Source organism: Phaseolus vulgaris, chromosome 9, assembly GCF_000499845.2.
Source record: "Phaseolus vulgaris cultivar G19833 chromosome 9, P. vulgaris v2.0, whole genome shotgun sequence".
NCBI lineage: Eukaryota > Viridiplantae > Streptophyta > Magnoliopsida > Fabales > Fabaceae > Phaseolus > Phaseolus vulgaris.
Window position 1 is genome coordinate 8466426 of NC_023751.2, and position 16719 is coordinate 8483144.

The 16719-nt window shown below is 27.7% G+C and overlaps 1 protein-coding gene across 1 annotated transcript; it reads left to right on the forward strand.

Moving 5' to 3' along the window:
• The first annotated feature begins 8699 nt into the window (after positions 1–8699).
• LOC137821334 (cytochrome P450 714A1-like) lies at positions 8700–15067 on the forward strand. Its single transcript, XM_068625881.1, has 5 exons — positions 8700–9380; positions 11392–11618; positions 12601–12854; positions 13379–13760; positions 14504–15067. Exons 1-5 carry the CDS (start codon positions 9068–9070, stop codon positions 14927–14929), a joined length of 1602 nt encoding a protein of 533 aa, XP_068481982.1. The 5' UTR covers positions 8700–9067; the 3' UTR covers positions 14930–15067.
• The last annotated feature ends 1652 nt before the right edge of the window (positions 15068–16719 follow it).

Genomic DNA, 16719 nt, shown 5'->3' on the forward strand with positions numbered 1-16719 from the left:
AAATAGAGTGGGTTTTGGAAATATAGGAGGTGCAAATAGAAGATTCAAATGCTCTTCTTTCTTTCCAAAATTTGAACATAATTAAATTTACCAGATTTTGTAATCAGAATGCAAAAACTAAATGTACAGTTTTTATAATTGGACGATTTTGTCTTTGCACAATATTGTGGGTGCAGGAAGAAAAATGTACAGGTGCAGAAAGAAATTGCCTCACTTTTATTTATACCTCTGCAACTTTTTTCTTTCTCCTCCTCGCGAACTTTAGGCTTTGTTTGATTAGAGGATGTGGGGAAGTGAAAAGTTGAGGGTGAGTGAAAGTGAAAGTGTGAAAAAAGTTGAAGTTGTTTGGATTGGGTATGTTAGTGTGGATGTGTGAGAAAAGTTTATTAAAATTTGTAAGTGATGTGATAGTTGTAAGAATATTATAAATTATTTTGAATAGTAAAATTTGTAAGATTATAAATTTACCCTTTATATAAAAAAATAAATAATGACTAATCCTTTTTCATATTTTACTTAATTAAAATAATTTTAAGTTTCATTTATAAATAAAAAAAATGTAAAATTGAAAGAAATCATGAATTATAATTTTAAATTTAAGTATAATTTTATTATTTAACATTTTATTAATTTAAATTTATTTTTTTTACTTAAGTTAATTTATTTACATAATTTTAATATTATATATGATTTTTTAAATTATGTTATGTTATATATATATATATAAAATTAATTTTAATAATGATTTTTATTATGAATAACAAAATGAATATATTTAAAAAAAAAATATTTAGAACATAACATGAATATTAAGTAAATATCAAAATATATAATATAAAGTCATTACATCTTATTCGGAAAGAGATATAAAGACATGTTAATTTGTTTGTAATTTTGAAATTATGTAATTTTTTCATTTTTTTTTTAAATTAGTACAATATTTGATTTAATTTTTAAATAATAACATTAATAATTTATGTAAATTATGAAAAATTAATTATATCTATCTCATAACATTATGATATGTCTATGTAAAATTTAAAAAATAAAGAATATAACATTAAAAATTTGTATTTCCATTCTGTAAAAATAATAATTTCACATAAAAAAAGTTTTTTTATAAAGTATTAAATATTCAAACAATATTAACTATCTACACATATTATTAAAAATTGCACATATTATTACAAATTTGAATTTATTATGTAATTTTTTTTCTCTTTTTTTTAATTACTACAATATATTTTAATTTTTTAATAATAACATTAGCAATTTACGTAAATTATGAGAAATAAATAATACGTATTTGATAACATTATGGTATGTGTATCTAAAATGTAAAAAAATATAAAATATAACATTCAAATTTTTTATTTCTGTAAAAATAATAAATCTATTTTTTATAAAGAATTAAATGTTCAAAAAATATTAAGTATGTACACATATTATTTTAATTTATTATGTAATATTCTTCTGTTTTTTTAATTACTAAAATATTTGTTTTACAAAATAACATTAAAAATTTCTATTTCTATTCTGTAAAAATAATAATTTCAAAAAAATAATCTATTTGTAAATTTCTTAATTTTAAATCAAATTTATTTTTATTAACAACTTAAAAGTAAAAAAAATAAAAATAACTATGTATACATTCATAAATTTATGTACATATATTATTCAAAATTCAAATACTTATTGAGTGACCTGGTGCGGTGCGATGCTTCCAATACAAAAAGATGTTACTCTGTGTAATGTGAATAAGGGCAACATGGTAATTGAACTAATTTTACATGGCTTCCCATCCTTTCCACCTCCTTTCTCTTCATATTACAAATGACCCAAAAAAACACTCTTCTTTTCACTTTCTCACCCTCACTCTCACCCTCTCATAGAACCAAACGGAGTGGCCACCCAATAAGCTATCCGCGCTACAGGGCCACCTCCTCATCCAAACAGGGCCTTAAAGAAAAACCAAAACTTTCTAGTTGTTTCTTCCTTGACTCCAACAATTTTCTCCCTTCATCCATCATTTTTAAAAAATACTATTTTACTTATTTTTTAAATGATTTTCAGATTATTCTTTTCGAAATATTTACTTTTTGAAACATATTTTATGACTTTCATATTTATCATTCGGAAGTAAAAAAAAATGTTTTACCAAATAGATATTCTTGAATGCTTTTTTATCTTCTAAATTTCTTATTAAAAACACTTTTTGCTTATAGAATATTCTCTATTTCAGAACTGTTAAAAATAATTTGGTTATTTCAAATAATAGAGAACTGCAAGAAGAAAAAATTAGGAGTGCAGAAAGAAACACTCAAACTCTCTTCCTAGTCCATTTGTGATTTTCTTTACACCTGCTGGTTAGAAAAAGTGAACATCATCACATATTGACACTTTACTTTGACAATTTCTCCCTACACCATATCAATTTCAACATGCACTCAATCTATTATTTAAAATGACAAAAATATTCTTCTTAAATGATGAAAATAACTTTACACAAAAGGAGAGTGTAAATAAAAATTAGAACCTTTTATCCAAAAATATTATGAATTTTGATTTTCATAACACATTTTTGAATTCTGGAAATTTTTATTTGGAATGCATTTTTAGTTTTGTGTTCCAGATTTTTTTGTCCATAATGTATTTTTTTTTGAATTTTATTTACTATTTTGGATTTTTAAATCTAAAATAAGGGTAATTTTTGAAATTTTGAAAAAAAATGATAGATGGAGGTCAAAATCGATATGGTGGAGGAGGAAGAAATTGTCCTATTTCTTTTATTTTTTTATGCAAGGATGACACGCATTTTGGAATTAGTGGAAGAAATTAGAGTTTTTTTAACTTGACATTTGATGTTGATGGCTAGATTTGACTAGTTATGAAAACAAAGTAGTTAGTACTTTTGTTTCATTATCTTCTTTAAATTATAAATATCATATAGTATAAGTATGACATCCAAAAATTAATTATCTAATATACTATAATCTCATTAGAGAATTTTTACAAAGCTTATATAGTAATTCAAAATTGTAAATTTAAACGAATACATCATATCATAATATATATATATATATTTATTTTTTTTATTCTTTTTCAAATGTTAGTCGTTTACATTTACTGTGTCTATTCGTGTAGATAATATAATTACTACAATGACCAATGCAAAAATAACTTATTGATATAATTTTTTTAAATTTTTTTTTTTATGTTAGACATCATTATGCAACTTAACATCTCAACTAGGTTAAGTAATAATAATCATTTATCATCATATGAAAAAAATATTATTAAAAAAAGAAAGAAAATACAAAAAAATATATAGAAAACTAGACCAAAACCCATATATTAACAAAAACGATACATAGGTAGACTACACCTATTAATAACAAATTATAAGAACATACTAGATAAAAGTCTATTATACTAATAAAATGATTATCTATGAATAAATCTTAAATTAGCCAACTTATCAGCACATACATTCCCTTCACGAAAAATATGAATAACCCAAAACTTGATTTTTCCACAGTAATTAAGACAAATATTTCATCGATTACGAAAGAACCATGGAACATTAGTCCTAACAGTAAACGCAATACAAACCAAGGCATAATCACATTCAAGCCATACACTAGTAAGTCTCATCTTTTGAACTTCCTCCATAGCATGTATAAATTCATAAAACTCAGGAAGCATAACTGTCTAAAATTTAAGAAACGCAGAGAAAACACCAATAAACTCTTCCATACTCCCACGATAAATACCTCCACAAGTAACAAGACCAGGATATCTCATAACAATCTCATTAGTGTTAATTTTAACCCAGTCTGGCGAAGGGAACTCCCATCTAACAGGAAGATGATGGAAAATTTATCAGAAAGAGTATTAATACAAAAAAAACTTAATCATCTTGAAATCCAACATATCATTCTTTATTGAAGCTTTAGACGAATTTCCCATTAGACAAGTTAAATTTTTATTTACCGAAATAACCCTAGAAACATCAATCTTAACTTGAAAATCTAGCATAACTCCTCATACGTCATATAATCCAAATAGAAAAAGTTATCACAACAAGATTAATCAATTTATCCAAAGGACTGTCATCACTTTTAAGAAAAGAAAGAAAATCATCCTTATTAGAAAAATGAGAAGTAAGAAAAATCTGTCAAACCCAACTCCAAATATGCAAAGCATCAAAACATTAAAAAAAAATGTTGAATAAATTCCTTGTGCTTTTCACAAAGCGTACACATAGAACATATATGCAAACCTTTATTCTGAATATGCTGATTTGTAGGAAACCGCCCATGAAAAAATTTCCAGAGTACTAGAGTTTTGGAAGGCAAAATATATGAAGACCAAATGAATTTACCTCAATCACAAGGAACTCCTGGTTCCAAGAAAAAAGTCCTAGCCGATTTAAGAGTGAAACGACCAGACTCGTATAGAATCCAATTAGGAATATCTTGTTCCTCCTTAACCATGATATGATTAAAAATATGAGATATCTATTGTAAAGACAAAAGAATATTCCAATCACAACTAGTCCAAAACTAAGAGATTGTATCCAGAATGCTAACACCATCAAATAACCCAACAATATTTGCTAAAGAAGTAGTAGAACACCATTTATCATTTCATAAATTAATAAAAGTACATGTACCAACAATCCAAGAAGTATAATCAAGTATAAACAAAGATGGTTGATTTTCAGTGCATTTTTCACTTGAGAAAGAAAAATCACTTGAGTGAAAACTAGGTCAACAACATAATCAAAATAATTTTCAAATATCTATTTTAAAATATTATAATAATACAACTTATAAACATTTCAGAATTATTAATCCATATAAAGATTTGTTTAAACATCATTTATTACTTATTTCAATTCAATCTTAACCATTCAAATAGTTTTCAGACAAACATCGACCTTTCATAGAACTCAAAATATTGTGATCACATCACATTCACATCCATATGCCACATATCCTAAGGTTCTATAAAAAAAACATAATAACTTCATTTACTTGTAATTTCTTATTTTGGGGGGAGTTTTAGCTCAAGTGAGAATACTCAAAATTTAGAGACCTAAAGTAATATATCTAAACATAACCAAATTTCAGTACGAGGTTAACCAAGTTGAGATTTTTATCAACATACCCCACTAAGATTGATGACAAAATCACAAGGAAATGAAGATAATAGATAATCTTTAAGGTAGAAAAACTTAATCGATTTAAAAATATGATCGGGTAGAAATGACTTCTGACTCTTAGCTAATGCAGGATGTGATCAATTTATAAAAAGACAAGGTAGGGGAGAAGAAAATTAGAGAGAAGAAAAATAAAAGTGAAATAAGAGATAGGGGAAAAGAGAAAAGAGAAAAAAAAGAGGAAAAGATAGTTACATTAAAGAATTTAAAGTAAATAAAACTAGTTATGTTGTAAATTTCAATTAAATAATAAATAGTTTATTTAATTACATATGATGTTGTGTGTAAAAATGTCAAGTTGATGCAATTGTTAACTAATCTAAGTTTAAAACATTACATTAATACATAAATACCCTAATGATCTATTTGAGTTTTAATTAAATTTGAAACTTTAAAATGTGTTCTGTGTTATGAAGAGACTTATGAATATATGGTTGGTAAAATATGTTTAAATTTTGTACATGCAAAAAGTGCAAACTAAAATAAATTAATTTTGTTTTGAATTTTATAAATATAAACTTAAATTTGTAAACTCAAGCAAAATATAGATGGACTCAATTTAAGGTTGAACTAAGTATAAAAGTAGTATTCCATATTGTATTTACTTTATAAAAACAAATTCTAAATTTTAAATCTTAATTTATTATGCATTCCATTTAACAATTCTAGAAATATAGATTAAGAAAAAACTAAAATGTGTGGATTAAATGTTATAATGATTTGTATATTTGGAGATTTTATATTATATTAAAAAGAAAGAAATTTTAATTTGAAGGAAATAATTTATTTAGTTATAAGTTATTTTGAGAAAAAAAAAATTAGAATTCAATAATATTCGGATAAGACTTGTATAACTATCCTTTAGATGGTAAGTTAAAATTCATAATTAGAATAAAAGTGGAAGATTATATTTAAACTGATTATTATAAGTTATCTCGTAAACGTAAGTTTGAAGTTTTTTGGTACTTTTGTAGAGAATCAATACAAAACCCTGAACGAGGTATCCATTGTTATGTGAGTGATGGAATCTTCATAACTCTGTAATGGATCATTGAAAATGACCACTCAATGTATTCAAGATGAATGCTCTTGAAGACTGCAAAACATTATATACACACAAAACAAACTTTCACCATTGGCTTCGATTAAAACATTTTTGTTTCTTTCTTACAATTCATAAATTCTTCAAGGAACAAGAATCCAAGAAAGAAAACACATTCAAAATCAATTTAGTTCATAAATCTTAATAAACTTAATTGATTAAATACAATCAGTTAATTCTCTATACCTCAAACTTTTTATGTTTATTTAAGAAATGATACAAAAGTTAGTTCAGATAACTTTGATTCATAAACAAAATATATCAATGCAAAAGTAAAAGTTAATTTATTTAACTCATGTCTCATATATAGACACAAAATACATACAAATACGTTAAAAAGAAAAAAAACTTAAAATTTTAAAAAATATAATATAATTAAGTTAAATTGTTCTAAACTCTACTTTCTTTCAAATTGTGTCGTCTGATCACAGAAAGGATAATAAATAATCTAAGATTTTTAAAGAAAAAAGAATGAAAAAGAAAAAAAGATTTTTTTTTATAAAAGAGTATGAATAAATAAAATTTTAATTTATATATTAAACATAACTTTTGAACGTTTATTAGTTTGAAAGCATCTCTGCTAAACATATTGAAATCTTAACAATATAATTTTTCTTCACCTTAAATACTTATTACATAATTTGCATATACTTAAAACCTTAAAGTGAATAAGTTTTCATCCTTTCTTTCAATAGGCTTTCTTTCTTATCCTTTGTTTACTAAGTAAAGTTGATAAGAGATTCAATAAATGCTGACAATTTGACTTCTTATTGTTGCGACCTACATGAATTTTATACCATAATAAAAAACATATAACATGCAAATATGCATGTTTAATTCAACTGCAAATTCATTGAAATGCTACAAGCAATTAATATGCAGATAGAAGTTTAAGACCAATAACATTTAAAGGGTGAAAAAGGCTATAAATGTTACCAGAAGACTCCAATTCTTAAGCTAAAAACCTTGAAAAGCTCAAAGGATTTTACACTAATCTATGTCTGAAAACGACCTTTCAATATGCAAATCACGGACCATAACTAATATGAAAGCTACTTCTGAAATTATGTATTGAATCTGCTTTAAACAAGGGAAAAAAATTATCAAAAAAAAAAAAAATAAAAAAAATTATGAATTAAACTTTCTTCCAACATTAAAAACCTATCAACTGTAAGTAAGATTATATATAATTTATAATTTAATAATGATTTAATAGTGAATAATTTGATATATTTAAAAATTCCCATTAAAATAGATAATAAATATTTCTAATATTATATTAAAAAAATAAATTTTAAATATAATTTAACCTTTTTATAAAACTAGTTGATAAAATAAAATTTACATACAATTATATATTATAAAAAATATTTGCCTTTAGTTGATGTAAAATATTGTAAGAATTTAAAATATAATTGTAAAAAATAAAATAAAAAATGAATATTGTTTTGGTGCAGAAACTTTGAACAACTGGGCTCTGAAAAATATTAGGCTCAGAAAAATTAATACCTAGGAGAACTCTAAACAATAAATTGATTTGAAGAAAGTCAAAGTGACCAATTGAGAAAGAGTTCACAGGTGTAGGGGCTATGAACTTCCTTTTCAGGGCACACCAAAAATCGTCAGATGACAGGGTATCTGCACCAAGCACAGCAACAACTTCATTAATTATTTTTTCTGGTTGAGATCATTAAATAATTTTGCCTTCTTCCAAGGCACATCATTCTTTATTCTTCACCAAAATAATGTACAAAACCTCATAATAGAGAAAAAAAAATTAGATTTGATAAAGGTGAATTGGAATGATCTCTCTACATCAGCTACGTCACTTTCACTTTAGCTTTAAAGCTGAAAGGAATATGCTACCTACAGTGTTATATGCCAGATAAAAGCTATTAAAATTAACATACCATAAAATGTATGTAACATAGTACAACTTTAAACTATCATTTGTTATGCATCTCCTTTCAAACTTCTTATTAAAAAAGAAGAAAGAAGAAGCTCACCACATATACTATAATTAATTGCTCAATCATGCATTTGGAGTTAAGTGAAAAGAGATTATAAACTATTGGTCTTCTTAGTATACCATAATAATCCTAGCAATCATTCATAAATAGTTATCATAATAAGCTTGATGATTTGCAATTGTTATTTTTGAAAGTTATGTAAACTATAATTTTGTATTGTTTGATAAGTATTGATCACTCTACAAAATGACAGAAGTTGCAAGTCCTCCTTGTTACACACTAATAATTTAATAAACAAACAAATGCTTATCCTTTTTAATCATATGACTTGTGGTCCATTAACACAGAATTTTCCACTCAGAAAGCATGTGAACATATAATATTATATCATCATATTACATTCATTCATGCATATATTATATATATAAGTATTTTGCTTATAAAAATCTTTTGCATATGTCACAGGCTCCTCCAATCCTAGTCCTTCTTTCTGCTTCTGTATACTTTCCTAGTGGTGCATAACCCCCAATCACAGTTGTAGAATCTGTCATCACCCTTTACTGAACGGAAACCACTTCTCTCTCTTCTTTCCCACCCTCCTCTTCATGCTTAAATATATATAACAACACTCCACAATAGACCAAAATAACCAGCTTTTGCTACTGACATACTACTATATAATATAGAGTTTTTTAGGTGCTGAGCAAGCTTTGCTGTGTACTATTTAAATCACAAGAGTGAAAGGAAGAAGTAGCAGAGAGGGTGGTAGAGATGGAGGTTCTTCTTGCAATTAAACTGGCTTTTCCAGTTGCTGTTGTGGGGGTTCTAAGCTGGATACTCTATGCGTATGGTAGTTTGTGGCTTGAGTCTCAAAGGGTGAGAAAGAGGATACAAATGCAAGGAATAAAAGGGCCTCCACCTTCTTTTCTACGTGGGAATCTGTCTGATATGCAGAGAATTCAAGCTCAGGCGGCTAGCCTAGCCAAAGCTTCCATTTCCAACTCCAACCATTCTGAGCAGTTTCTGGCTCATGACTGCACTGCAACCCTCTTCCCCTATTTTGAACACTGGAGGAAACAATATGGTACTCTTCTCTTCTGCTTCTCCTACTTTTGGTCTCATTAGTCTTAACCATTTTTCCTAAGAAATATGTAAACAAATCTGCTGCTGCTGAGGATGTTGGTTGGTTGCAAATCTTCTTCTAATTTCTGCATGGTGTTAGATTTAGACCCCTTTCAAAAAATGTATTCATTAAAAGAGAAAATAAAAGAAAAACGTAATTGTGTTTTTTTTCCTTATACTAGCTTATGGATTTGCACTTTCATGGAGTTTTTTTCATCTAACTTCTTTAAAAACTGTTACACTTTCTCTCAATTCATTTTATCTTCTTACTCTTTCTTGTAACAAGTATTCAAAAACAAATGTATTCACTGTTTTAATATTCTAAAAGGGTTTGTATAGAACTATTGCCTGCCAGTAGTTTCAACATTTTGCAATCATGAATTTAGAGACAGGTCAGTAACTTTTTGCCGAAAGTCTAGCTAAGTGCTTTGGCCCCTAGCTGTGCACTTCTGCTGGAGCACTAATTTTATGACGATTTGGTGGTACCACGTTTCTGTAGTTTTTGCCATGTTATCTTCATTAGTGGTGAACCAAGGTCCTAGAGGGCCAAAAGCCCTGTGTTTATACATTTGATGGTTCTGAGTTGGATGAGTTTTTGACATGACATCAGTCTTTTTGAACATTCTTCTTTCGTCTTTATTGTGTTGATACTTAGCAAATTGGGATTGAGGTGGGATGGCATAGAAAAAAGCAGATATTTTTGTAAACAAGCATGATCTTGACACTTTAAAAAGTTAACAATACATGATGGCACGAAAAGAAGGAACATATCCTTTGCAATCTTCTTTTAAGTTTTATGATTACAATTGTTCTGAATTAATCTACATATCATTTTAGTATAATCTTTCATTTGGAATGTTTAACTGATTTCAGTTATTTGACCGTTTGTTAGATTTGTTAGATGAAGAAATAAAGCAGAAAAAGAATATATTCTTCCTTATTTGACCACTTGCACTATTGTCTTGCAGAAAACAAAAGGTTTCTTCACTTGTTGTTAGTTGAGAGATCCATAACTAAAATTGAATTGAAATTTAAGAAAATTCCATGAAAACTTTGAAAAGGTTATGGAATTGCTATAGGGAATCTCTCTCCTTTCTGTTTAACTATTGACTTAAAAAACAATAGTACCAATAGTTTAAATTTCTCTGTATACATAGCTACTCTCTTTGAAATTATTCCTAAGGTAAATGCAATTAATGCAAAAGAAAAAGGATAATAAAGGACTTAACAACTAAACATATATAAAAAGTTTGATCAGGGTGGGCTCTACAAGATACATGGGTATCTTATCTTCTACCGAAAACTAAGACTGTTCTGCAAAATTCTTATTATCTAAATCATGCATGATATAGCCAACAAGTTGTCCACTCCAGGCAAAAGTCAAGCACTGTCACCCTCTATGGATTCATGCCATATCATTATTTTTTTTTTGATGAAAAGGGATTCATATAATGTCTTAACTGTACTACTAAATGTTAAATTTCATATAGCATCTAGTGCAAACCACTGTGACAAATACATTTGGAGTTATCAACTTTACAACTGTTGTGTTTCACTTTGGGTACTCATGGGCCTATGCTGTAGGCTATATAGCATAGCAACTCTAAGATTAATGTATCCTATGGATTATTTTATCTCATATTTTCCTCTTCTCTTCCTTTTTTTTTATTTAACAAAAAGTTATACTAACATATATGCTTAGTTTTGGCATCACATCCTTTATCATATTTCTTTTCAATATATTATCTATAATAGGTTAGATTTTTATAAAAGGTATAACTCAGATAGTTATATAGTTTCCAACAAATTTAAATAATGATACACTAAAAAATGTGATATTAACTAAATGGGGACCATAACATAAAGTCTCTATCCTTATTATAGTATATATGATCAAAGTTTGTATAAAATGGTTTGCATTATGCATCTAATCTAACAGTTATGATTAAGAGACATGAATATTGGTCTTGCAGGTCTACTTTACACTTACTCCACAGGGTTGAAGCATCACCTGTATGTGAACCAACCGGATATAGTAAAAGAAATCAATAAGTGCATGACTTTGGATTTAGGTAAGCCTACTTACTTAACAAGCAAACTTGCACCTTTGCTTGGCAATGGCATTCTGAGATCCAACGGTGTCAGTTGGGCACAGCAGAGGAAACTTGTTGCAGCTGAATTCTTCATGGACAAAGTTAAGGTATATATAAATTTGTAACTATCTGTCAATACCTTGCACAACCCATTTTCAGTTTATATTTTTAAAAGATATAATAAATGTCCAACTTGGTCCTTATAAAAATATGATATATCAATTCCTGCAAAATGAATTAACTTTTTTCTCTTGGAAATTAAGTGTCTGCTGCATTTTTTAAACCAAGTCAGAGGAGATTCTAGCAACTGACAGTTTTATTTGTCTCGGATCTGTATATGTATATTTATTTGTATTATACATTTTAAGAACACGTTAAATACTTCCAACTATATAAATTGTTTTAGAACAATGCCACAATAATTGAATAGATTTGCTTTTATTATATATCAATTTTTATTTAAATATTAATGTTATCTTTTAATTTAAGATTTTATTTTGTATTGGTTTTATATTCATTCTGTGTCTTATATTTTTTAAAATTTGATATATATATATATATATATATTCATGTTGTCCATATTTTTTCAAGTACATTTCTCTAGTTAGCACTAGTCTAAAATAAAGATAAACTTTTCAACCCCTTTAAGACGAATTATCTTGTTTTCTTTTATCATGCAGTCTTTCTTTAGGTAATTTGGCCTATATATAGTAGTAGCTACCCTGCTTTGAAACATGTTTAGAAGGATACATTAATACATTATTATTTTTTATCATTTGGTGATACATTATTTGCACTATGCACAATCACATCTGCATTGTGCAGTAACTTCCATTCATATGTAGTGCCTGCCCCACATAGAAGATGAAATTAATTCTTAATTCAATGTTTTGAGGGAAATGAAAGTGATGTCCCTCCCTACCTGTTTGCTTTATAGGAAAGTTCTCCACCTGAAACGCCCTAGAGATTATGTTAGCTTTAATAGTGAAATGATGAATGAACAAGAGAGAGCATGTAACACTTCTTATATTTATAGTTTAGTAAATGATTCTTGGTAAAGACAGTGAAATTCATGACTATGCATTGCAGGTTTTGGTGGACTTAATGGTAGAGTCAACGCAGCCATTACTACTGAAGTGGGAGCAAACTATTGAGAGCCAAGGAGGTGGCAGAGCTGAAGTCAAAGTGGATGTAGATTTGAGAGGTTTATCAGCTGATGTTATTTCAAGGGTTTGTTTTGGCCATTCTTATTCCAAGGGAAAGGAGGTCTTCTCCAAGATAAGAAGCATACAGAAGGCCATGTCCAAGGATGGTGGCTTCCTTTTTGGCCTCAGCAGTTTTCGGTATGTCAATCTTGTATTATTCTAAAATGGATAAAAGCTGTTTTAAGTCACTCAATGTTTTGGTGGAAACTAGTTCTAGTTCTTACTTTTAAAAACAGTGACTTTGGTTCTTGTACTTCTAAAATGTGGCAGATATTGTTCTTTTGTCATGTCAAAAGGAAGTATACAAGGTTACACATTTCTAACATAGGAAATCTACCAAAACCACTATTTTTATAATGTTAGAACGAAAATCAATTTTAACCAAAAACTTGAGAACTAAAATGCATTTACCCTTTAAAATTCTACTATCTTATAGTACAAGTACAACTCTTCTTACACGTATATCTGCAGAATTGTAAGTGTGATTCAAAAAGCATAGTATAATGTTGGATACAAATATTAAATTGCTAATTATTTTTATCTAAAATCTATACATAACCTTGAGTGTGTCTTAAAAGCCTTATACATGCACATCACAAAGTAACTATGAATCGTGAGTATAATTGTGGCCTAAAAGCTTATTGATTATTAATTCATGGCAGTGACAAACTGAATTTCTCATCAAAGAAGCAAAACGATACAGCTAGATTGGAGAAAGAGGTAGAGACACTGATATGGGATTTAGTGGAGAAACGCAAGAGGGAATTCTCAGAGGGATCCTCATCAGAGAAGGACCTGATGCAGTTACTGTTGGAAGCAGCCATGAATGATCAGAGTCTGGGGAAGGACTTTTCCAAGCGGTTCATTGTGGATAACTGCAAAAACATTTACTTTGCTGGTCATGAAACCACTGCTGTAGCTGCTTCCTGGTGTTTGATGCTTCTTGGTTTGCACCCAGAATGGCAGACTCGTATAAGGGCTGAGGTGGCTGAACTTTGCCCCAATGGTATACCAGATACAGATTCTGTCGCTCTGATGAAAACGGTATGCTGTGTTTGGTTTTCAGAAATCATATAATCAGTCTTGCATGCCATTATCTTTTGAAACTACTCTCCTTATTTGTACATACTTGTAATTTCTTTGAGTTGAGTGAACATGGGGTATATTTTATCTAAAAATCAAAGATTAACTTTAAGAAGTATTGAAACTATAAGGGGTTGATTTTGTCTCATTAGATGTCTGTTCTTTTACATAAACCAGGGTCAAAATCTTAATCACATATTTAAGAGGCATGATTGTCTATCAACTACACCATCTCATATATGCACTTATATTACTCTGCTACGAGATTGAGCTTTTTCATATACATGTCATGCTAAAATTTTATACTTATCTCTATATCATCAAGGATTGAATAGTTTTCACTAAATTGGTTATTAGTTTTCTTGTGTTGGTGATATTTTATACAGATAGTTTTAACTTCTATCAGACAAAGACCATTGACAAAAGTTAAGTCAAGTTGTTACCTGATTTTTTGCTATGCACCTATTTATTGTCTAACAAGAAATCGATAAAAACAACACAACATTTGAACATAACCTTTATGATATGTTAAAGTTTTGAACTTCCATTGCCCATTTGGTGAAATAAAAATAACCATTTTCTTCTTCCCTGTATGCATACTCTATCCTTAAAGGAAGGAGTGACCTTACCTCAAATCCCATTTGAGTTCACAATATTTTGACAATTTATGAACCATTTTCTTTGTGGTTGATGGCTGTTAACAGCTGACTATGGTGATTCAAGAAGTGCTACGTTTATACCCTCCAGCAGCCTTTGTGTCAAGGGAGGCATACGAAGATCTGCAATTTGGAAGCCTCACTGTTCCTAAGGGTGTTTGTATGTGGTCTCTGATCCCTACCATGCACAGAGATCCTGATATTTGGGGACCAGATTCTAATGAGTTTAAACCAGAAAGGTTCAGTGAGGGAGTGTCCAAGGCCTGCAAGTATCCACATACTTATTGTCCATTTGGGTTGGGTACTCGGTTGTGCTTGGGAAAGAACTTTGCAATGGTTCAATTGAAGGTTGTTCTAGCCCTTATCATCTCCAAGTTCAACTTCACTCTGTCTCCTAATTATAAGCATTCTCCAGCATATATAATGATTGTGGAACCTGGATTTGGTGTTGATATTGTCATTGAGAAGATTTGACTTGCTCCTAGCTGATGATGACACCAATAAATCAACTCTGCTGAACGTGTGGTTCTTTTTCACATAAGTGTGCTTTCTGTAGACACAAAACTACTCTTTTAGATGTTAATGCATTTGCTTCGTTATGGATTGTGATCATGCATACACTTCTGGAGATCCAATTATTCTGGTTGGGGAAAATATTTTCATAAAAAGTATTACAACCTTCTAAAAAATACAATTTTTTTCATAAAAAGTATTACACAAGCTTCTACAAAATATAATTTTTTCATAAAAAAACATTACAAGTTTCTACAAAATACAAAAATGTCAAGCAAAAAATATCCATATTTTTACAAACTATAATTGTTCTCTACATACTTAAAATTGTATCATCTTCATTGTACACGCAATAAAATATTAGAAAAATAAAGTGGTAAAATTAACCGGCTCAATTCCCTATCTAACACCATTTACATCTTTATTTCCCTATCTAGCACCCTTTTGTTTTTATTTCCCTATCTAGCACCTTTTTTTTTTATTTCCCTATCTAGCACTCTTTTATTTTTTATTTCCCTATCTAGCACCATTTTAAAAATAAATAAATAAATAATAATTTATTTTTTTTATAATTTTAATTTTGAATGCATTAAAAAATAAATATTTTTAATGTTTAAAATAATTAGAAATATAATTAATGAATAAATAAATGAGTTTTTATAAAATAAAAATAAAAAGTAATAAATTACAAATGTTTAGTTTAAAATTATTTTTTTTTAAAATGAAGAAAATAAAAAATTAAACTATACAACAACATAAAAGTTGAATCTATAAACATAAATTAGCATTTATTTTTATTATTATTGATGATATAATCATGTTAATTTCAAGTAAAAAATACAGGACATAATTATAAAAAAACCAAAGTCAATTAGTATTAATTAATAGTGAACACATAAATAATATTGAAGTGTCTACCCTAAATGCAAAATTCTAAAAAAAAGCTAATGCAAATGCTACACTTAATACTTAAAAATGAGACCAAAAAAATGCAAAACTAAATAAGTATAGAAAATAAAAACAGCAACAATAAAATAAAAACAAAAAATAGATATAAATAAAGAATGACAGAAAAAAAAATAACAACTAAAAACATAAAAGATATAAAATAAAGGCAAAACAAAATAAGATAAAGATAAAAGATATAAAAAAATTCAAACAAGATAAAGATAAGAGATATAAGGCGATATTAAATAAGTATATGTTGATCATAAAAAGGAAAATAAATAAAAGATGATCATTCATTTGATATTTTCTTCAGTGGTACATTAAATAGTTTGTGCAAAATGAAACATAAATAATGACGAGAATTGCACAATCCAGTAATTTTTTTTATAATTTTAATTTTGAATGCATTAAAAAAATATATTTTTAGTATTTAAAATAGTTAGAAATATAATTAATGAATAAAAACATACATAGAAATAAATAAAGAATGGCAGAAAAAATAATAATATTGTCAAACACCAGGACACACAAAAAGAACGTGTCCCAACATTACTAGACCGTCTACTTTTCGTCATTAATTATGTTTCATTTCGCACAAACTATTTAATGTACCATTGAAGAACATATTAAATTAATGATCATCTCTAATTTATTTTCCTTTTTATGATCAACATATACTTATTTAGTATCGCCTTATATCTCTTATATTTATCTTGTTTTGATTTATTTAATTTTTTTTATATCTTTTATCTTTATCTTATTTTGTTTTTCCTTTATTTTATACATTTTATGTTTTTAGTTAT